Source organism: Lactuca virosa, chromosome 3 (assembly GCF_052849685.1).
Source record: "Lactuca virosa cultivar CGN04683 chromosome 3, Lactuca_virosa_CGN04683_v6, whole genome shotgun sequence".
NCBI classification, from domain to species: Eukaryota; Viridiplantae; Streptophyta; class Magnoliopsida; order Asterales; family Asteraceae; genus Lactuca; species Lactuca virosa.
The window spans coordinates 438,871,381-438,895,219 of NC_136428.1; the positions used below are offsets into that span (position 1 = coordinate 438,871,381).

General features: G+C 40.6%; 1 protein-coding gene across 1 annotated transcript; it reads right to left on the bottom strand.

The window, feature by feature from the left end:
- Window positions 1-17,154: 17,154 nt before the first annotated feature.
- Window positions 17,155-17,839, bottom strand: LOC145165093 (uncharacterized). Its single transcript, XM_079083721.1, has 2 exons — window positions 17,456-17,839; window positions 17,155-17,385 (listed from the first exon to the last, which is right to left on the bottom strand). The coding sequence occupies exons 1-2, from the start codon at window positions 17,837-17,839 to the stop codon at window positions 17,155-17,157; spliced, it is 615 nt and encodes a 204-aa protein (XP_078939847.1).
- Window positions 17,840-23,839: the final 6,000 nt, after the last annotated feature.

Genomic DNA, 23,839 nt, shown 5'->3' on the forward strand with positions numbered 1-23,839 from the left:
TATTCTTTATTTATTTATGTTGAGTTGAGATATTGTGCTTATATGATGATATGCGTAGGTACTTTTCTTGTGAGTTCTGTACCTGCCTTAGTGTTATTTGATTCGGGTGCGAGTCGATCGTTCGTATCGATAGCATTTAGCCGGCACATCAGTAGCAGACGAGAGGCGTTGAGTCGACCTCAACGAGTTTCCATAGCTGACGAGCGAGCGGTGTATGCTACGGAGGTGATACGAGGATGTGTACTCGAGATCTTCAGTGTTGAGTTCCCGATAGATCTGGTCCCGATAGCGATGGGGGACGTGTGTGTCATAGTGGGGATGGAATGGTTGAGCTAATTTGGGGCTGTTATAGACTGCGAGCGACAGTTGGTGATGATACGAGACCCTAGTGGGGGAGTACTTACGGTGTACGGCGAGGGTACTCGTTCTGGGAGAGCGTTTTGTTCGGTTGCCAGAGCGAGGCAGAGTTTACATCATGGCTGCAGCGGGTTTGTAGCCGATGTGATGGACACACGAGGGGCCGCTGAGGGGCGAAGTTCGGTGGATGACATTCCGATAGTGCGTGAGTTCCCGGATGTTTTTCCCGAGGAGTTGCCGGGTGTGCCTCCCGAGAGGCAGGTAGAGTTCCACATTGATTTGGTTACGGGGGCAGCGCCTATCGCCAAGGCGCCTTATCGCCTTGCGCCGCCAGAGATGCATGAGTTATCCTCGCAGCTTCAGGAGCTGTTGGGGAAGGGGTTTATTAGACTGAGCAGCTCCACCTGGGGAGCACCGATCCTTTTTGTCAAGAAAAAGGATGGTTCACACCGGATGTGTATTGATTACCCGGAGTTGAACAAGTTGACGGTCAAGAATCGTTATCCATTACCGAGGATCGATGATTTGTTTGATCAGTTGCAGGGAGCGTCTTGGTTCTCCAAGATTGATCTGAGGTCTGGATATCATCAGATGAGAGTGCGTGATGAGAATGTCCAGAAGACGGCGTTCAGGACTCGTTATGGGCATTACGAGTTCGTGGTGATGCCTTACGGGCTCACCAATGCACCAACAACGTTCATCGATCTCATGAACAGGGTGTGTAGACCGATGTTAGATCATTCGGTGATCGTGTTCATCGACGATATACTGGTGTATTCGAGATCTAGAGAGCAGCACGAGGAGCATCTATGAGAGATACTCGGGGTATTGAGGACGGAGAGGCTTTATGCCAAATTCTCCAAGTGCGAGTTCTGGTTACGGGAGGTCCAGTTCTTGGGGCATCTCGTCAACCAGGATGGGATTTTGGTCGATCCGGCCAAGATCGAGGCGGTTATGAGGTGGGAGGTGCCAAGATCACCCACCGAGATCAGGAGTTTTCTGGGATGGGCCAGCTACTATCAGAGATTTATCAGAGATTTCTCCAAGATCGCCGTGCCTCTCACCAGGTTGACCCGGAAGGGTGTTGCTTTTTCATGGGGTCCGGAGCAACAGACCTCATTTGAGACACTTCGCCAGAAGTTATGCGAAGCCCTTGTGTTAGCCCTCCCGGAAGGGATGGAGGATTTTGTGGTGTATTGTGACGCGTCGATATCGGGGTTGGGTGCAGTACTTATGCAGAGGGGGCATGTGATAGCGTATGCGTCGAGGCAGCTGAAGCCTCATGAGACGAGATATCCCACCCATGATTTGGAGTTGGGAGCAGTGGTGTTCGCCCTCAAGATCTGGCGTCACTATTTGTATGGGGTTCGGTGTACCATATACACGGACCACAAGAGCTTGAAGTATTTGATGGATCAGCCCAATCTGAATATGCGTCAGAGGAGATGGTTGGACATGGTAAAGGATTACGATTGTGAAATCCTGTACCACCCAGGCAAAGCTAATGTTGTAGCTGATGCGTTGAGTCATAGGGCGGAGGGTGCCCCGATTCGAGGCACTTGTATGATATTGACAGTGATGACTCCGGTGTTGGACACCATTCGGGAGGCCCAGGCAGAGGCTGTGAGACCGGAGAACCGCAAGAGGGAGCGGGTGATCGGGCAGGTGCCTGAGTTCGTTACCGATAGTCGAGGGCTGATGACTTTTCAAGGTCGGATTTGGGTGTCGTATGCAGGCGGGGCACGTACCACTTTGATGGAGGAGGCGCATAGATCGAGGTTCTCGATCCATCCCGGGGCCACGAAGATGTATTTGGACCTGAAGAAAGATTATTGGTGGCCCTGTATGAAGAGGGATGACGCGTGGTTTGTCGAGAGGTGCTTGACCTGTCGCAAGGTTAAGGCCGAGCACAAGCGTCCGCATGGAAAGTTGCAGCCGCTTGAGGTTCCCCAGTGGAAGTGGGAACAGATTTCCATGGATTTCATCACCAAATTGCCAAGGATCGCGAGGGGTGTCGATGAAATTTGGGTGATCGTCGACCGGCTGACGAAGAGTGCGCATTTTCTTGCTATCAGTGAGAGCTCTTCTGCTGAGAGGTTGGCAGAGTTGTATGTGAGGGAGGTGGTATCGCGTCATGGGGTACCGATCTCGATTGTGTCAGATCGAGATGTACGTTTCACTTCCAGGTTCTGGAAGAAGTTCCACGAGGAGTTGGGTACGAGGTTGCATTTCAGTACCGCCTACCACCCCCAGACGGACGGACAGAGTGAGCGGACGATTCAGACGCTCGAGGACATGCTTCGAGCATGTGTGTTGGACTTCGGAGGAAGTTGGGACACGTACTTGCCGTTGACTGAGTTTTCCTATAACAACAGCCACCATTCTAGTATTGGTATGCCTCCCTTCGAGTTGTTGTATGGGAGGAGGTGTCGGACTCCCATTTGCTGGGGAGAGGTAGGACAACGTGTGATGGGTAGCACTGAGATAGTGTTGCAGACGACAGAGCAGATACAACAGGTTAGACAGAGGTTACTGACGGCTCAGAGTCGTCAGAAGAGTTATGCAGATCGGCGACGATCCGAGCTGGAGTTCCAGGTGGGGGACTTCGTACTCCTGAAAGTGTCTCCTTGAAAAGGGGTTATCCGATTAAAGAAGAGGGCAAGCTGGGGCCCCGGTACATCGGTTCGTTCATGGTGACCGCGAGGGTGGGCAAGGTAGCATATCGGTTGGAGCTACCTGTGGAGTTGAGCCAGATTCATGATACCTTCCATGTGTCTCAGTTGAGGAAGTGTATAGCCGACGAGTCGGCAGTGGTGCCGCTGGAGGACATTCAGGTGGATGCGAGCCTGAATTATGCTGAGAGGCCAATCGCGATTGTGGATCGAAAGATCAAGGTTCTGAGGAACAAGGAGGTGCCCCTGGTTCAGGTTCAGTGGCAACATCGGAGAGGGTCTAAGCTGACCTGGGAGACAGAGTCAGAGATGCGGGAGCAGCATCCGGAGTTGTTTTCAGCATGAGACTTCGAGGGCGAAGTCTAGTTCTAGTAGGGGAGAATTATAACATCCCGAAATTCAGGTACAACTATTTAACCCTTCTCTTTTGTCAAGTTGTCAAGATTAGCCCTTGAGTGGAAATTGTAGCAAATGAGTACGCTGCGCGTACTCATGCGCTTATTTTGGACGCGGACTCGCCTAGGTACGCAGGGCGTACCCAGGGTTACGCTGGGTGTAGTTGGCCCAGGTGCAAAACCCTAATTGTGGCTTGAGGGCTATAAAAGGAATGAGATGGTCTTGTCCCCAGCCACCATCCCTCAGAGAGAAACCCTAGAAGAGCAACTTTATCGTTCTAAAGCTAGTGTGTGTGTTCTTGAGCAAGAAAGCGCCTTTGTGTGTTAGTAAAGAAGAAGAGGAGGTTCTTGTGGAGGCTAGAAGTTGGAGTACAAGCTTGGATCTGAGTTCTATAGAGGGAGGAGCTTCACTTGGAGGTATAAAGCTCAAAGCTTTCCTTGTTATTTTTGATTTGTGCTTTATGGACCATTTCTAGGGTTAAAGTCCCAAAGGTGGAGACTTTATGAGCATAAAGGACTCCATGGACCTAGATCTGTCCCATTTCAGTGATATTTGTGTTATAGATCCATAAAGTTTCCATCTTGGTCGTTGATATGAGGTCATGCTTGAATTATGAGCTTTCTAGAGTTGGGAAATGGAATGTTATGGGTGTTAGTGACTTGTCCAGCTATGCAAAGGCTTAAAGTCACCAACTTTATGGATTAAGAGGCTTAGAAATGGTTAGATCTAAAAGTTGGACGTGGGTCTTAACTGTTTAAGACCTCAAGAGCTAAGGAGTCTGAAACTGGGAGTTACGCTGGGCGTAATCCCAGTACGCGCGGCGTAGGGGGTCGCGTTCCCCGTTTCTGTGAGGTCGCCGGGTACGCCCAGCGTACAGGCTTGGTACGGGCAGTGGAACCCGGAGAGTTGACTTTTGTTGACTTTTAGGGTTTGGTCAACAATTGGACTTTTGGGACCATTGAGGGGTAAAATGGTCTTTTAACCTTCTGAGAGGACATAGGAAGGGATTAGTCTAGCCTTGAGAGCCGTTAATGATTTGAAATAATTACTTTATGTGATTAGGCGGGGCTAGGTCATTGTTTCGAGATTCAGGGATATCGAGCACGTGAGTTACTAGGCATCATACGAGGTGAGTCTTCTCACTATACTGTACCTGGAAGGGTACTTATGTGTGACCGAAAGGTCTTATATGCTATGATGTATGTGTTATATGCGGTTATGTGATATGTATGTGATATGTATGATTATGTATGATATGGACCGGAAGGTCAAGAGATTACGGACCGGAAGGTCGATACGGGTAGGACCGGAAGGTCTACCGGGATTTGGGACGGGAGTCCCCTGAGACACATGAATCAGAAGATCCTATAGAGTTGTGGCCTGGAAAGGCGTATGTGTGGCATGTGGTATTTTGGGGAACTCACTAAGCATTTATGCTTACGGTTGTTATGATATGTGTTCCAGGTACTAGCGAGGACCGTGGGAAGGCGCCGGCATGATCCGTACACACTTATGGAGTTTATGTTATTGAGATTCTGGGACATGTTTTTGTTATGACACAGTGACACATTATGTTTTGTGATTATCATGTGAATGAAAGTATGATTTAAAAATGAAAAATTGTTTTGAAAATTTACGTTGTTACATGAACCAGTCATTTCCTTTGACTTGGTTAATTCTAAATACTTGCACTTTGATATGCCGATCACCCAAAGGGCATTCTTTTTGCACTGTTTTGAGCCAATTGCTGCTGTTCCCTCACCTGACTCGAAGGTTGACAGAGAACTGATTGATTATTATCTGGATTTGTCGCAACCTTAATATCTAACCTGGAGTGCAAAGAAGATTACTACGGTCAAGGTTAGGAAGCCGGTTGCCGCAGGGAAATTCATTAATGTGAAATTCCGGGTTACTCGTGGTTTTGAAGATGCAGTTCATGACATTTCTCTTGCAGATTTGCCGAATCTCAACCCTCATGACTGGATTCTGTTGACTAACATTTTGTTGTCAAATGAGCAGAAGTACGAACCCATTTTTGATCATATAAAGAGAATGTTGGTATCGTATATTCATGAAGTAGCAAAGCTTGATCAGGAGATTGCTTCTGCTCTAAGGAAGAAGCCCATTGTCAAACTGTGACAACCCGAAATTTCTATTTTGTACAACCATTCACTTCAATAGGAGTCAAAACTGTTTCTGCTAATTTTCAAGCTTTTTGGAATAAGTTTGAGTATTTTAAGATTAGTACTTTAGGAGATAACAGGAGAGAGGATGCCCTACGGTTTATTGTGCAACAATATTATTCCAAAACTCCAAGAGTTTGGAGTTTACGGCCTAAACAAAGGTGTTTACGGCCGTAAACCCTAAAAGGGGGTATAAATATGACACTTAGTCATATTTTACCATTTTTCACATTTTCAAGATCCAAATCTCAATTCTCTCTCAAGTATCATCCAACATTTCTTCAAGATCTTCAACTTGTAAGTGTTTCTTACCCTAATAAGTTGATATATACCTTAATCTAGTGATCTAAGATGATTCCATCCGTGAAATCATTCCAATAGTGTATATCTTCAAGTTTCACCAAGAACACCAAGAACACACACTAGTGTTCTTGGACTTTTAGCACCTTTTCAAGCTTCTACCTAGTAAGTACTTCTATCCTAGAGTATTATAGAGCTTGTTACACTTCTAAACATCAAGAAAACACCCAAGAAACCAAAGATCAAAGGTGTTTACGGTCCAAGATGTTCTTGGACCGTAAACCCCAAAAAGGGTGCCAAAGTGTGCCCTAGTCCCTTCTAAGCCTTGGAAACTAGCCTAGATCCCTTCCTTGATGTGCTTAGTACTTGAAAACATCAAAAGACCATAAAACATTTGGGTTTACGGCCGTAAACCCAAAGGGAAATGGTCCAAGGACCGTAAACTCCTAAAAGGAGTGAAATGGTGCCCTAATCTCTTCCTAAGGCTTAAACATGAAGTAGGAATGCTTCTTGTGATCTTTAAAGCTTCAAAACACAAGAGGGTCAACGAAACATGAGTTGACGGCCGTAAACTCATGGGTTTACGACCGTAAACTCAATGAGTTATGGTCACAAAACCGTAAACTCAAATAAAGGGTCCCCTTTAACCCTAAACTCTATAGCAATGTCCTACAACACTTAGATGCAATCCTTAGGACTTATAGCACTTAATTAAGGTGTTTTACATGTCCTAGGATGTATTAACTTGATTAATTAGTTGTTTTATAACAAATTGGATACATATATGTGTCTTTATATGTTAACTAGGATCCTTGTGTGTGCTCAAGTCTTCACTTGACACTTAGCATCCTATATCAATCCGTTCATCCAAACCACTCACTACAGGTGAGTTCATACCCCTTAATTAACCTTTTAAATATTTTTATATGTTTTATGGGGGGGAATACAAGTTAAATTCTTATAGTTATTATATCAATCACATGTGATTAATGACTACCAAACTAGTGGATTTCTTACTTTTCAAACTGTGTTTTCAACAAACTACTTTTCAAACGGTTTTACAAACTCTTTTACATATCAAATACTTTACTTAAACTCTTTTACATATGAAATACTTTACTTAAACTCTTTTACATGCCAAATACTTTTACTTCAAATCTTTTACACTTATATGTATATCTTTATAGATATAGTTATATAAGTAGGATTGAAAGGACTTAGAACCGATAACTCACCCTACCTCCTGTTCCTCGTTTGGTTGTGGACTTAGGGTATCGGTTATTTGTCCAAAGGTCATTTGAATCCTAGTTATATATTATGTATATGTATATAGATATAAAAGTTCCTTCTTTCTATTTAAAACCTTTGGGTAGCAAAGGCATACATACATGTTTATACATTCAAATCATACTACTAGTAAGCTACTATAGGTGTAGTTTAGGGAGTTGCTAATACTGTTGCTAGAACAATGAATCATACAATGAGTCAGTTCATACATGAGTCTATACATGCTAGATAGTGATGAGAAACAAACATAATACATAGTAATGAGAAGCAAACATAATACACAGTGATGAGAAACAAACATAATACATAGTGATGAGAAGCAAACATAATACATAGTGATGAGAAACAAACATAACACATAGTGATGAGAAACAAACATAATACATAGTGATGAGAAACAAACATAATCCATAGTGATGAGAAACAAACATAATACATAGTGATGAGAAACAAACATAATACATAGTGATGAGAAACAAAACATACAAGCTAGATAGAGAAAGAACACACAATACAAGCTAGATAGAGAAAGAACAAAACTTACTACCTGTCATGGCACTACCTGTCATGACCCGTTTTGTATCCAGAATCTCCTTAAATGGGGAGCGTATGAGTTTGTGTATAGATCTATACTGGATTGACTATCCTACACCTTGCTGCTCGATACAGTGGGACTTGCAAGTCTACGGGTGCCAAACTTCATTTCTTACGACGTCTTACATCGTCGTTTTTCTATGAGTCGGTAGCAGGGTACAGGCCGATCACATGGTACTTTAAATAATAATTGGTTTAAGGTAGTTGGTACAACAGTAGTTACTTAATACAACACTACAGTACTATTTTATTTTCCCATTACATTCACTTTGTGAACATTCACACAATGCACTGTAATGTAAAAACTATATTTTTGGTTAATGATAGTCAGATTTGGGAAAATACATGCTCTTACAAGAGACACACACACAAACACTAGATGCCTTGGTAGAAGGCTACTTTTAGTAGGAAACATAGGGTTTTCTTGGAGAATTCAAAACATCTTATAAAATATCTTACAAAACATCTTACAAAACATCTTACAATACTTTCGTACAAATACAGACATTAATATACTTATGATCTCACCAGCTTTAAAGCTGATAAACTCTTTCAAAATAACTTGTATTCTCAGATCACTAGTAGACAGGTACCGGAGCCAGGTTTTGAGAAGATGGAGCTCGTTCAAGACTCACCTTTCATTTTGAATTATATTTTGGTGTCTATTAAATTTGGCAAGACATACTTGTATTAAAATTATATTATTAATGCAATGGATGATGTTGTTGCTTGTTTACTACTATTCATTGTTGTGATACTGTACATGACGTCCTCCGCCCCAGAACGTTTCCGCCGTTCTTGGTATTGGGGTGTGACAGATTGGTATCAGAGCATTGTTTATAGTGAATTGAGTATATCAACTCATAAAAGATATACAGACTATAAATACAATAGGGATTAAAATACTCTGACAAAGAGTTTATACTTTTAAATAATAAAATATTTAATTAAGTATACATGCCTGCATTCATACTAAAATCAGTGTCACTAGGACAGAACAAAAGTATTACGATTGTTGGGCAGCACAAGTAGACTTAGAGACATATAGTCAAAACTGGGAAGATATAGCCTGATCAACTATATTATCCGAGGGTTGACTAGCATGTGCCTAAGTGTGGTTGTGAGGTTGCAACAAGTCTAAAAACTTACCCACAATACTACAATGAGAACAATAGAACATAAACCTAAAATACTATAGGAGTATTTTGTGTGTTAAAACTACTTATGTGCTAGATTCTTATATCCCTTTTCTCGCGTAGATAACATGGCTGGATTCCATCCCCACGGCAACTTCCCTAACCAAGGTAATGATGGAGGGTTTGAAGCAGAGCCAGAAAATGATCACCCAATCCCTATGGATGGTCACCAGGCTGAAGACTTTGCGGATGGTTCTGACTCCGAGCCTGAAGTTGAGAACCTACCCCCGATGGCTCTTGTCCCAAATCCTAACCCTCGTCCGGCTTTTCAAGGCCCGACGCCTCCGTGGGTGGAAAGCTTGGAAACATGGAGGCAAGGGCAAGATCAGCCCATGCCATTTAATGGAGACCGAAGCTTTTATGACCTGAGCGAAGGGGGCTCAGCAGACAGAGTCTTGCCAATCCTGGTCCGCAGAGTAGCCCGAAATGAGATTCAAGGCAGGACAGCTCTCCATCAAATCACGGAAGTTGTCACCAATGCGAGAATGCATACCCTCTGCATCATTCGTCTGGAAGATGCTCGTGACAGATCTAGAGTAGACCATGAGACCCTGCAGCAAGAGCTAGCTGAAACTCGAGCTGAAGTCATAGAGCTTCGAGTACGCCAATGGGTGTACGAAAGATACTTACTTGATATGGAGCGTCAACTGGCTGAACTGAGGGTTCACCCAAGGGATAATCATCCCCAGTAGGAGATATTCTACCTTCTCTCCCGGATAGAAAGAATAGTCTTCGTATCTATGCTCCAAATAGCACTTTTCTATGTAACTAACTTTGTACTGTAAGGGTTTTGTAGTTAGGCCAGTATGCCGTCAATACTTTTGCTACTTCGGATATGATATAAGACCTACTCCAAGGTCATTTTTCACAAATATATTACATTTTAAATATCAATGATATTGTCAGTCGGCTAAATTCTGTGCCAATCCCTGTTCAGATACTTTCGTTTTGCTATCGTTAGAATCCTATCTAAACCCTCACTTCGTCGAATTAATGAGCTATGGTGAATTAGCTCAAGGATTCCTTCCAATCCTTGTCAAAGGTTGGATAACGATCGTCTTATAACCATTCTAGGAACTTACTTCCACTCGTTACTAGGACTGCATCATAGAGATGTAGGTCAAAACCCCCGAGAACTTACTCCTACTCTTTATATGAATAGTCGAAATGCATCTAGGTTCAACCATAATCACTCACGAACTCATTTTCCTTTCCATAACAGAATCATGTCGTAACCCAGAAATAACAAGCCGAGCAACGAAATCCATTTCCTTCACATCGACGCCGCTACTTTCCAAGCCGCGGTATCAGCTGCCGTGGCAGCTGTCCTTGCAAACCTCAGCGCTAACAACGCAAGCAAGGCTGACAAATGGGTGGACGAATCCAATCGTAGTATCAATCCGGGAAACCAACAAATGATAACGGTCACAGCCTTGCAAAGCAGTAAAACCGAGAAAAGAAAACGAAAGCGGCAAGCCCAAATGGAGCGCAAGCGTTCCCAAAGACTTGCCACACAACAGCAACAACGGGCAACCCCTGCCATCCCAGTACCGATCAGACCATACGAGGGAAAGCTTCCAAAGTGTGACAAGTGTAGCTTTCATCATAATGGGGCTTGCCATGAAATATAATGCTGCAATTGCCACAAAATAGGGCACCATGCTTGTAACTGTGAAGCACCGGCACGACCCATCACTCCAGTCCCTGACATCGGAGTCAGCCAAGCTTGCTATGGTGCCGGTGAAATCGGACACTTTAAGAGGAATTGTTCGAAAAGGAGGAGCAACGAAAGCGACCGTGTCTACATAACCCTGACCCGACACACCATTTCCACCACCGATGCGGGTGCTAGCCAGATGTGTCATTTATGTGGTGAGATAGGACATCTCAAAAAGGATTGTCCAATAAGAAAGAACTCCGGTGCAGACGGGAAGATACTAAGGATCACACCCGCAAGAGAGACTACTCCGGGCCCATGTTGAAATACTAGGGCGTTTCGTAATAGTAGACTTATAAACTGTTAAAAACTAGTGCAACTCGATTCTTATCTATTTGGGCGAGACCCCGTCAGTCAAGGGACTCTCGTGCTGCGTATACTTGCTTTTGTAGTATACCCTGTTCGCAGCAGTAGTCTTATAGATAAATCTAAAATACTCAAACTCTGTAGAAGTTGCACTGTGATGTTTTGAAACACTTTTGTTATCCAGTCTAACGCCTTTTATTCCGAGTAGTCCGACATTAACGTTTAACTTGAGTAAATTCGATCCTCGCAATGCTAGTTTCATACATAGATTCTTTTCTCCGAAATCGCCTTTCTAGCGAAGCCATCATTCCAGAACTCCGAGGTACTCATGCAGAGAGTACCTTATGTCTCGTATCCTTCCCAAAGACACTTCAGTAAAACTCCCCGGAGTACCACTAGTACAGTACGTCAAGTTCAACCCGAAGACCCATACAGTTGATCTATCGCTGAAGAAGGTATACGCAAGGGTGGTATATAATCAAGGTTCTACAGGCTTAGAATTGGTAATTCCGCTTCAACTTCTTTTCCTTGTTTGGATGTGGGCTTGAAGAAGAATTATTTATTCGACTGCCTTTTCAGTCTTAATTATATACGACTCGTATACACAAAACTGTGATTACTTCCGCAACGTCAAGTCGAGTTCAGAATCGAGTTAGTTCCAGGGGCTACCTCAGTAGCGAAATCACCCTATCGCCTAAAACTTGCAGAGATGCAAGGACTGTCCTGTAAACTTAACGAACCGCTCAGCAAGGGCTTTATAAGACCCAGCTTCTCACCCTGGGGAGCTCCAGTCTTATTCGTCAAGAGGACAGCGTTTCGAACTCGTTACGGATGCAACGGGTTTGTAGTAGTACCATTCAGATTGATTAATGCGCCCGAAGTATTCATGAAATTAATGAATAGGGTATGCCATCCTTACTTGGATCAGTAGTCATCGTCTTCTTAGATGACAAACTTATCTACTCTCGTAGTAAGGAAGAGCATAGTAAGCATCTACGTCAGGATCATATAAGATATATATAGGTCTTAAAAAGCTATACTGGTGGCCTATCATAAAAGCAGAGATACTACCTTCGTGAGTAAATGTCCTACTTGCGTCAAGGTCGAGGTCGAATACCAGAAACCCTCAGGACCACTGCAACAGCCGGAGATACCGGAATGGAAGTGAGAGCGGATCACTATGGATTTCTTAACCAAGTTGCCCAAGACAACGGGTGGACTTGATACCATATGGGTCATCGTCGATAGATTGACCAAGTCCGCACACTTCCTGCCTACGAAAGAAACAGACAAGATGGAGAAGCTTACAAGAACTTAACTTACCTCGCGAACTTAGTAACGTACATTCTACTTTCCACATCTCGAACTTGAAAAAGTGAGTGTCCGATGAGACTCTTGTAATCCCACTCAACGAGATCGAGATCAACGAGAGCCTCAAATTCGTGGAAGAACCTGTAGAGATTAAGGACCGGGAGGTCAAGCAAACGAAACAAAGCCGTATCTCGATAGTGAAGGTTCGCTGGAACGCCAAGCGAGGACCTGAATTCACTTGGGAGCGAGAGGATCAGATGAAACTGAAATATCCTGGTCTTCTTAATTAGTTATTTGTAACTACTTATTTGCTTAAATTCTAAATTCGGGACGAAATTCCTTCTAACGGGGGGATGATGTGACAACCCGGAATTTCTATTCTGTACAACCATTCACTTCAATAGGAGTCAAAACTGTTTATGCTAATTTTCAAGCTTTTTGGAATAAGTTTGAGTAATTTAAGATTAGTACATCAGGAGATAACAGGAGAGAGGATGCCCTAGGGTTTATTGTGCAACAATATTATTCCAAAACTCCAAGAGTTTGTTGTTTACGGCCTAAACAAAGGTGTTTACGGCCGTAAACCCTAAAAGGGGGTATAAATATGACACTTAGTCATATTTTACCATTTTTCACATTTTCAAGAACCAAATCTCAATTCTCTCTCAAGTATCATCCAACATTTCTTCAAGATCTTCAACTACTAAGTGTTTCTTACCCTAATAAGTTGATATATACCTTAATCTAGTGATCTAACATGATTCCATCCGTGAAATCATTCCAAAAGTGTAGATCTTTAAGTTTCACCAAGAACACCAAGAACACACACTAGTGTTCTTGGACTTTTAGCACCTTTTCAAGCTTCTACCTAGTAAGTACTTCTATCCTACAGTATTATAGATCTTGTTACACTTCTAAACATCAAGAAAACACCCAAGAAACTAAAGATCAAAGGTGTTTACGGTCCAAGATGTTCTTGGACCGTAAACCCCAAAAAGGGTGCCAAAGTGTGCCCTAGTCCCTTCTAAGCCTTGGAAACTAGCCTAGATCCATCCTTGATGTGCTTAGTACTTGAAAACATCAAAAGACCATAAACCATTTGGGTTTACGGCCGTAAACCCAAAGGGAAATGGTCCAAGGACCGTAAACTCCTAAAAGGAGTGAAACGGTGCCCTAATCTCTTCCTAAGGCTTAAACATGAAGTAGGAATGCTTCTTGTGATCTTTAAAGCTTCAAAAAACAAGAGGGTCAAAGAAACATGAGTTTACGGCCGTAAACTCATGGGTTTACGACCGTAAACTCAATGAGTTATGGTCACAAAACCGTAAACTCAAATAAAGGGTCCCCTTTAACCCTAAACTCTATAGCAATGTCCTACAACACTTAGATGCAATCCTTAGGACTTATAGCACTTAATTAAGGTGTTTTACATGTCCTAGGATGTCTTAACTTGATTAATTAGTTGTTTTATAACTAATTGGATACATATATGTGTCTTTATATATTAACTAGGATCCTTGTGTGTGCTCAAGTCTTCACTTGACACTTAGCATCCTATATCAATCTGTTCATCCAAACCACTCACTACAGGTGAGTTCATACCCCTTAATTAACCTTTTAAATTTTTTTATATGTTTTATGGGGGGGGGAATACAAGTTAAATTCTTATAGTCATTATATCAATCACATGTGATTAATGACTACCAAACTAGTGGATTTCTTACTTTTCAAACTGTGTTTTCAACAAACTACTTTTTAAATGGTTTTACAAACTCTTTTACATATCAAATACTTTACTTAAACTCTTTTACATATCAAATACTTTAGTTAAACTCTTTTACATGCCAAATACTTTTACTTAAAATCCTTTACACTTATATTCTGTTAAATGTATATCTTTATAGATATAGTTATATAAGTAGGATTGAAAGGACTTAGAACTGATAACTCACCCTACCTCCTGTTCCTCGTTTGGTTGTGGACTTAGGGTATCGGTTATTTGACCGAAGGTCGTTTGAATCCTAGTTATATATTATGTATATGTATATAGATATAAAAGTTCCTTCTTTCTATTCAAAACCTTTGGGTAGCAAAGGCATACATACATGTTTATACATTTGAATCATACTACTAGTAAGCTACTATAGGTGTAGTTTAGGGAGTTACTAATACTGTTGCTAGAACAATGAATCATACAATGAGTCAGTTCATACATGAGTCTATACATGCTAGATAGAGATGAGAAACAAACATAATACATAGTAATGAGAAACAAACATAATACATAGTGATGAGAAACAAACATAATACATAGTGATGAGAAGCAAACATAATACATAGTGATAAGAAACAAACATAACACATAGTGATGAGAAAAAAACATAATACATAGTGATGAGAAACAAACATAATACATAGTGATGAGAAACAAACATAATACATAGTGATGAGAAACAAACATAATACATAGTGATGAGAAACAAAATATACAAGCTAGACAGAGAAAGAACACACAATATAGCTAGCACATACATATACATATACATATACATTACTTACAGTTATGTGAGCCACTTAACGGGGGCATGACACTACCTGTCATGACCCGTTTTGTATCCAGAATCTCCTTAAATGGGGAGCGTATGAGTTTGTGTATAGATCTATACTGGATTGACTATCCTACACATTGCTGCTCGCTACAGTGGGACTTGCAAGTCTACGGGTGCCAAACGTCATTTCTTACGACGTCTTACATCGTCGTTTTTCTATGAGTCGGTAGCAGGGTACAGGCCGATCACATGGTACTTTAAATAATAATTGGTTTAAGGTAGTTAGTACAGCAGTAGTTACTTAATACAACACTACAGTACTATTTCATTTTCCCATTACATTAACTCTGTGAACATTCACACAATGCACTGTAATGTAAAAACTATATTTTTGGTTAATGATAGTCAGATTTGGGAAAATGCATGCTCTTACAAGAGACACTCACAAAAACTAGATGCCTTGGTAGAAGGCTACTTTTAGTAGGAAACATAGGGTTTTCTAGGAGAGTTCAAAACATCTTACAAAACATCTTACAAAACATCTTACAAAACATCTTATAAAACATCTTACAAATACTTTTGTACAAATACAGACATTAATATACTTATGATCTCACCAGCTTTAAAGCTGATAAACTCTTTCAAAATAACTTGTGTTCTCAGGTCACTAGTAGACAGGTACCGGAGCCAGGTTTTGAGAAGATGGAGCTCGTTCAAGACTCACCTTTCATTTGGAATTATATTTTGGTGTCTATTAAATTTGGCAAGACATACTTGTATTAAAATTATATTATTAATGCAATGGATGATTTTGTTGCTTGTTTACTACTATTCATTGTTGTGATACTGTACCCGACGTCCTCCGCCCCAGAACGTTTCCGCCGTTCTTGGTTTTGGGGTGTGACACAAACCCATTGGCAAAGCAGGTGATGTGAATAAGATGCGTATGGGCAAGATTGACACCGAACACTTGACGGTGATGTTTACTAAAGAAGTTGGAGGTTCGGCTGCTCCACTAAAGTGCCTGTTCGCCTTGTCTGACAAGCATCTGTTTTCTACTGTTGCTCTTGAACATATTCTGGATATAGTAAACAGATGTAAATCCAATGTTGATGCTGCAAAGGAGGTTTTCAATGACATGCTTCAGTGGTATATCAACTTTCGACGCACTATTCTTGCTATCATACCGAAGCTGTTCAAAACAGTAAAGAAGACCACACAGGTTCAAGAACAATAATCTCTCACCTCAATTGACGCAAAGGGGGGGATTGTTGGGTTTAGAAGTGTTGCGTCATTGGGCATCATGTGTAGTTCTATTGTGTTCTCGGCTATGGGCCTGTCCAGCCGTTTTACATTTATTAGGGTTTACTTTATATAGTGCATGCATGCACCTTAGTATGTACGCTTTTGATAGTTTTATTCTTTTGATCGTATTGTAACCCTATCACACCTCTACAATAGCAATTTTTCATAGAGTTCTTCTGAGGTCGTGACTGATTAATCATTCGACACAAGCATTGATTCATCTGGTGTTATTATTGTGTTCTTGATTTATCCGTTTAAGAATCTTATCGATATAAACGGTTTAATCTCATCAACTTGTCTAAACTATTAGAAGAACCAATAGTATACACATTTTTGCCTAATTCATTCACACAAACAATAGTTTCTTACACACCATCACAAGGATAATCTTTGAAAATAAATGCACCATTAAAATAAACTAAAATAGTACCATCATTATTATCAAAAACATAACATTATGCTTGTCTAAATAAAGCATGAAAAGAAATACTGTTTCAAGCAATTTCTAGCAAATAGAAGAAATTATCAAAACCAACCCTAATACTATTAAATATAATCTCATAAGTCCCAATCCTGGCAACGACCGATCTTTGCTTGTTTCCAATGATTAGGTTCAACTTCCCATGATCGACCTTTTCACTTTCCTTTAGTCCCTGCATATCAGAAAAAATGGTGGAAACCACATCCTGTATCAAGAACCCAATAATTTGAAATACAAGTATTATTGACTTGAATAGAATACGTACTAGGCGAAGACCCAACCGCTTTGGCCTTGATATCTTTCACTTCTTGCAGGTACTTGGGGTAGCTTCTTCTCCAATAGCCCTTTTGGCCACAAATAAAGCACACGACTTGTTTTGGATCAACAATAGGAGGAATATTGAAGTTGGGATTTGCTTTTGATCCACTGGACTCTCCATGATGGGCCTTCCCTTTCCATTTGGATTCGGAAGCGGCCATTCTCTTCTTTCCTTTGCTTTGTTAGACAGCCATCACAGGGGCACTTGCATAACTATTGGAATGAGACTTCTTCGTTCCTGACTCAGCTGTTTGCAACAGATTATGATGCTCAATCAACATGATCTCTATATTGTTCAATTGATAGGTCAATACGAACTGAACATAACTACTAGGCAGAGAGTTGAGGACCATGTCATTAGCAAGATCCTTATCAAAGTTCACATTTAGCTTTTCCAATCTTTCCACGTGTCTCTGTATTTTCAGCACATGAGTGCATATATATTACCGTTCTTTTTTTTATTCACTTCATAAGGGAATTTACCACTTCATAATGATATTGTCTTGCCTTCTGGTGGAACATTTGAGACAAAGTCGTGTTAAGTTCATATGGCCAGTAATCCTCATAAGTCTTTTGGAGATCAGGTGCCATAGTATCAATCATAATGCAAGAGACCTTTGTGGCATCATCCAAATGCCAATCATAATCAACAATCTCCTTAGGAGTGGCAGTTTCTTTGTTGATTTCTAGAATTAGATTACTAAGAACATACTCTTTGTTCTTGTGGCGAAGCATCATCTTCATATTTTTCATCCAGTCCATGTAGTTTGGACCGACAAGCTTGTCCTTAGCAATGACCGATAATAGAGTGAAGTTGTGGTTTGATGGAAGAGGTGGAGGAGGAGGATGTTCACCAGTTGAAGACATTTATCTGAAAATAAAGACAAGAAGTTGGTTAGTTGATTCAATCCTTCATATTTTAACCCAAATTAATATTCAAGGCCAGGATCCAATAATGCAATTTGAATTTAAGAAAAAGGATGCCATAATCTAATCTTTAATTCATTTGAGGTAGGTAATGCATTTTACCAATTCCAATATATATATATATATATATATATATATATATATATATATATATATATATATATATATATATATATATATATGAAATTCCTAGATCATTTGAGATTCATTGAATCTTATCAATGGTATGTTTAATCTCGATTATGCTCTTCAATTTTGTGACTGAGATATCGAGGATCACAAACAAGATGTGAATAACCATATAAACCCACTTGACAACCTCAATGTCTTTTATCATTTTAAATTTACATGTCGGTGAACCACACATGCTCCATTAATAAATGATATTTTTTTAGTTCTGCCATCATTTCAACTTTATAGTACCTAATTAGTGTGTTGGTTAACCACACATGCTCCACTAACGAATCATAATGATTGATGTGCGTTTTCATGGATTACCATATACTTTCACATTTTTCTTAAAGTAACTAAAGGGGGAAATTAATAAAGGTTCTATTACTTTATAACATTATACTTTTAATGAGGTTATGTCGCATTCATCCCGTCCAGATAACGACCCTCCACCATACAAGGGAGTGGTTGGTGAGAGTGGACACCAAATAACAGTCATTTTATAGGTCGTTTCTGTTGGGTTATGAGAATAACATCATTCCTTTGGTGTACATGCAACCCTAATTGCTTTGATCTAGGTTTTTCTAAATTGAATATTCAACATTGAATACCAAAGCATAAACCCTAAAACTAGCATACCAAATCCGAAAATCACATATGATTAGGGTTTAGATCTTAACACTCTTGTTATGTAGTAATAACAAGTTTAATCCTTCTTTATCTTGACTTCTGAAAGCCTAGTGCCCCAAGTGTTGCACCTCTAATGGAGTCACAAACACTCTATGCAAAGGATGAAGTAGGAGAGAGGAGGATTTCGACCAGTCTAGGGTTTCTTAAAGCCTTGGACAAAAATCCCTTGTAATGGGGTCTATTTATACTTGTGGCTGCTAGGGTTTTAGGTGGAAACACTAATGTGACTGCTTAGGCCTTAAGCAGCCCATGGACCCCTTCCAGAATAGCCCTTGGACGAATTCCTTATGGGCTTCCCATAGAATTCGTCCAATGTTATTCCAAGGTAATCCATCAGCCCAATTGCAACTATCAAATAATTACAATATCAGTCCCCTTTATTTAATCAGTCTGTTTTGATCACCAAATTAATTCCAAATCAATTTATGATCAATACTAATTAAATAATATGATTTCCAAATAATATATTAATCTTGTAATATATTAATAATACCATTTTGAGTATGAATTTATTATTCATATAATAAATTCTACTATCTCTCTCCTCTTGTCATCCTATCAAGTTACATGAGTGAAGGCAACCTAAAAGGACCATGCTCAGAATCAGGTAAAGTACATACCAAAATATTTATGGGCTTAGACGCCTAATCCAACAGTCTCCCACTTGGATAAGTCTAATAACTATTTTGCAAGTACGACTTCAGAACCTGATTAGCAATCGTAGCTTTCAAAAGCCGCTGTCGAACTCTGATCTTATCAGTAACGTGTCCTTCAGATAAGGGATCATATATTCCTCCATTCTAGATATTGTATATACATGAGACATGGATTATAATCATTCTCTCTGTCTATGTGTTGTTTCACGATTTCCAATTTATGATGATTGACAATAGCCTTGAGTTGAACACATCAACTTAGTCTAGGCTTGGCCAAGCGCTTAGGGTGTCATCACTAAATCATCGAGGGGCCCACAGATATCGCTTTTATCCTCTTAGGGTAAAAGGAACGGATAAATTTCGACTCAAATGCTTGCTTGTACTTACTCATCAAATCAATCACAACAATATGTTTTATAACACCAAGTTACTGGTGCGTTTACATATGTCAATGTTCAACCGACTTGCAAACTACAACTCACATGTCTCCGTTTCAAGAATATAAGATATTATCGTCTCACAATCACTCGTGATAAAATCCATGAAGTGATTCATGTGAGCGTGGGTTTAATCCAATACTCAAATCTTATTTCTGGAGCACTCATGAACAATGCAGCAAACTTTTGCTATGCCTAAACACTGAGACAATCTACAGTCGGATTCATGACAATCTTACCTCATTACCTACTTCCAAAGTATGATTGACTGTGCATGTTTGAATAACCTAGTTATTCGGGAAGTCAAAACATTCGAAGTGAAACACAAGAATAATCGAATCCAATATGGCCTCAAACTCTTGAGTATAAATAAAACACCTTTTATTTAATCACCATATCGATTACACATTATTCATTGTATAATGTTTCGGATAATCAACTTAATACTTGAATTAAAACAATAGTTGTCCCATGCTCCAAGCATGCACACTATATTTACCTACGGTCCTTACTTTGTGAAATAGATCAAATCAACACATTTCCAATGACGCTCATTTCACAATTCCTAATCCTTATCACAAGTGTAAGAATACCAAATTCTTGCCACTATTAGAATATGTTAGATTCTAACATTTTATGCTATGATCCTTTTGTAATGTCATAGCACCAAAGTCACCTAGACTTTACCAATGAAATTACAAAGTGCTCTATCGGAGATTGTTATAAGACAATTCCACGAAAGCGAAGTCTCAAATTCAAAGTACATTCCTTTGAACATCCTTCATGCATAAAAGTTTCTAATCTACAGAGATTCTCAATATCCAGCTCCCATTATGGAAACATTTCCATATTTTACATATGAAAACTCATTCTAAATAGAATCATATGTATTCATAATAATGTCAATATAGTCCATCCATTATTATACTTCCAACTACCTACAAGTGACCAATCCCTAGCGAACCTTAGATCGTCCTTGACAGTTGTTTAACTAATTTTAGTCATATTCGGTTCTGGTCCCTTTTCCTCTTAATGCCCTAGGCATTTGGAAAATCAGAACGGACGAATATTACAGCATATGCAATCGATCCTATACCCGAAGCGTATGGGATACGATACGCAATGGAAACGTGATACTTTACCAGTCTCTTGCCATAATATTGCCATATATAGAATTCCTTTATGTTGAATCATTTCAACATAACATTTATATATATATATATATATATATATATATATATATATATATATATATATATATATATATATCCTTTGACCAAATTTGATTAAAATTTCTTGATCTAAGCTTTTAGATTTGGAATGAAGTATAAATTTCTCTCCCTTAATTATAGCAAAACATCTTTTCAACCTCTGCAACTTTGCGAAATGAAACTTTAATTTTCTATAACTAACATTGCTAACTCGGAACATAATAATCATGCTCCCACTAACATGATAATTATCAGCATAACACTTATGCCCCCACTAGCTTTGACATGTATTCAGAAATCAGCTGGACTTCTAGAAATCAATACTTATTGACTTCCTTAACCAAAGTTCATATTTCTGACACGTGTTGCTTCGATAAAACTTTATCTAAGCTCATACACCTTTAATTAGAAAGCTCATATGCGTGTCTAAACAATTTCAGAACCTACAACAATAAGTCTTAATTGTTCAAACTAATTGCCAAATCTCACAATTCGAACTATGAAGAGGGATGCCGTAATCATAACCGAATTTGAGAATGTAATTTACACAATCACTATCTCCTTAAAGTCTTCTTAGTGAAAGAATTTCCTCGCAATCATTTTCATGAAGCGGATAGAAACCTTATCACTTAGATTTTATGGTGTATGCATTCCTATCCATGCGAATTTGTCATAATCATTAGACAAGGTTGTGACAAATCCAATGTAACATCCCAAGTTCAGAAGCAAGAGTCCGGGGGTGTAAAGTGTAACTTGGAAAGGGTGGACTCGGTGAGTTGGAGCTGTAACTCATCGAGTTGGAGCGTGTGTAGATCACATGATTAAGTGGCTTAACTCGCCGAGTCGGTGGCTGGACTCGACGAGTCAGTGCTGGAAGAAGAAAACCCTAATTTTAGGGTTTGCACCCTATTTAAAGGTCTTAATGTCCTCCCCTCAGCCCCCTTAGCATCCTTTGAGATCTAGAAACCCTAATTTCATGTGAGACTCCATTGTTGAGGAGATTGGCGCTTGGAAAAGGAATTTGGTGTAAGGAGCTTGAGGAATTAGAGGCTAGCATCAAGGGGCTTGTGTAGATCTGGAATCTACATTAGTTTGGGCACATCTCAGAGGTAAGAAGCCTTTATCTTAAGCTATTTCTTTTTTATTCATCCTTGGTGGTTGAATTGGAGTTCCTTAGCTTGTTTGAGATCCATTTCGGATTTAGAGGCTAGATCTGAGGTTGCAACTTCAGATCTAGGTTAGTTTTGAGCCATGAAAGCATAAAGCATCATCCTTTGGGTTTGTTTGAGAGGATCATTGTCTTAAACCTTCTTCTAGCTTGTTTGGAGCCCATTGTGCCTTGCATGCACGTAAAGTTGGAAACTTTACATGTGAATCCAGCCCTAGAAATCCAGATCTATGAGTTGGAAGCAGTAAGATGGCATGGAATCGTCTGTATAGAGATGCCTTGAATGGACTCGGCGAGTTTGTTCTTGAACTCGACGAGTTGGGTCGTAGACCCTAACTCATCAGGTTATGATGCGGATTAGTGAGTCGAGTGGACTCAGTGAGTTGAACAGTCCAGGACTCGGATGGAAGGACTCAACGAGTGATGGGGTGAATCGGCGAGTCGAGTCGGGAATGGAGGGATTTTGAGTACAGGAACTCGGCGAGTCACTAGGTTGACTCGGCGAGTAGGGTCAACCAGGAAGGTTGACTTTGACTGAGGACTTTGCCTTTGACCAAGAGTTGACCAGTTTGACTTGCAAGGGTATTTTAGTAATATTGGTGCTTACGAATCTGGTTCTTGGTAGTGTACTGTGGTGGAGTTCGTGTCGGTGGTCGGAGCAGCTTGATCTTATCTCTTCAGTCGGCAATTGCAGGTGAGTTATCCTCACTATATCGACAGGGTCTATGGCACCAAGGACGGCCTTTTATCGGATGGGAATCCGGGTATTTGTTTGATATGTTTTTGAGTTGCTAGATCTACATCCTGGTTTTAGGATGGTGTTATGTTAGTGAGCTGGTTAAGGTCGGTATCCTGGTATGTAGGATGGTGTTATGTTAGTGACCGGTTAGCTCGGTATCCTGGTTAGGATGTTGTTATGCTGCATGATCTGATAGATTCGTTTATTTGGTTGAAGATTGTTATGTGATTAACTGTTTTATGTGCACATGGTTGTTTGAAAGGGGTTAGGTTGAGGCAGGTCTTGCTTTGTGCTGTAGGCCAACATACCCAGGGCGGACCGGATAGACCGAAGGCCCATCGAGCGGTCCGAATAGGCTGAATGCCCCAAGAGGGCGGTCCAGACGTGCCAAGGCTCGGAGAGTGGACCAGGTAGACTGAAGGCCCGGTGTGGGCGGACCAGTCCTACTGTAGACTCAGAGAGGGGACCAGGTGGATTGAAGGCCCGGTGCGGGCGGACCAATCACGCTGTAGACTCGATATACATGGCTGGACTCGGAGGGTGGACCGGGTGGACTGAAAGCCCGGTGCGGGCGGACCAGTCACACAGTAGACCCGATGTGCATGGCTGTTCTGTATTGTGATATGATATGAGTATGGTTCTATGTGGTTGGTATTTTGGGGGTAACTCACTAAGCTTTCGGGCTTACAGTTTTAGTGTATTGTTTCAGGTACTTCAGGAGACCGTGGCAAGGCGAAGGCGTGATCGTACCGCTCCTCATGTTTTATGATTTATGTGATATGGTTCTGGGGGATACTCTGATGTCTAAACTGTTTTGAAAACAAGATGTATGAACTTAATGGTTTTTGAATGAAATAAAATGTTTTAA

What these genes read in the sequence shown, in the direction of transcription:
- LOC145165093 (XM_079083721.1), bottom strand. Translation starts at nt 17,839, where the DNA reads ATGTCTTCAACTGGTGAACATCCTCCTCCTCCACCTCTTCCATCAAAC. An exon ending in GACAATATCATTATGAAGTG is followed by an intron (nt 17,386 to 17,455) that starts GTAAATTCCCTT and finishes CTGAAAATACAG; the next exon opens with AGACACGTGGAAAGATTGGA.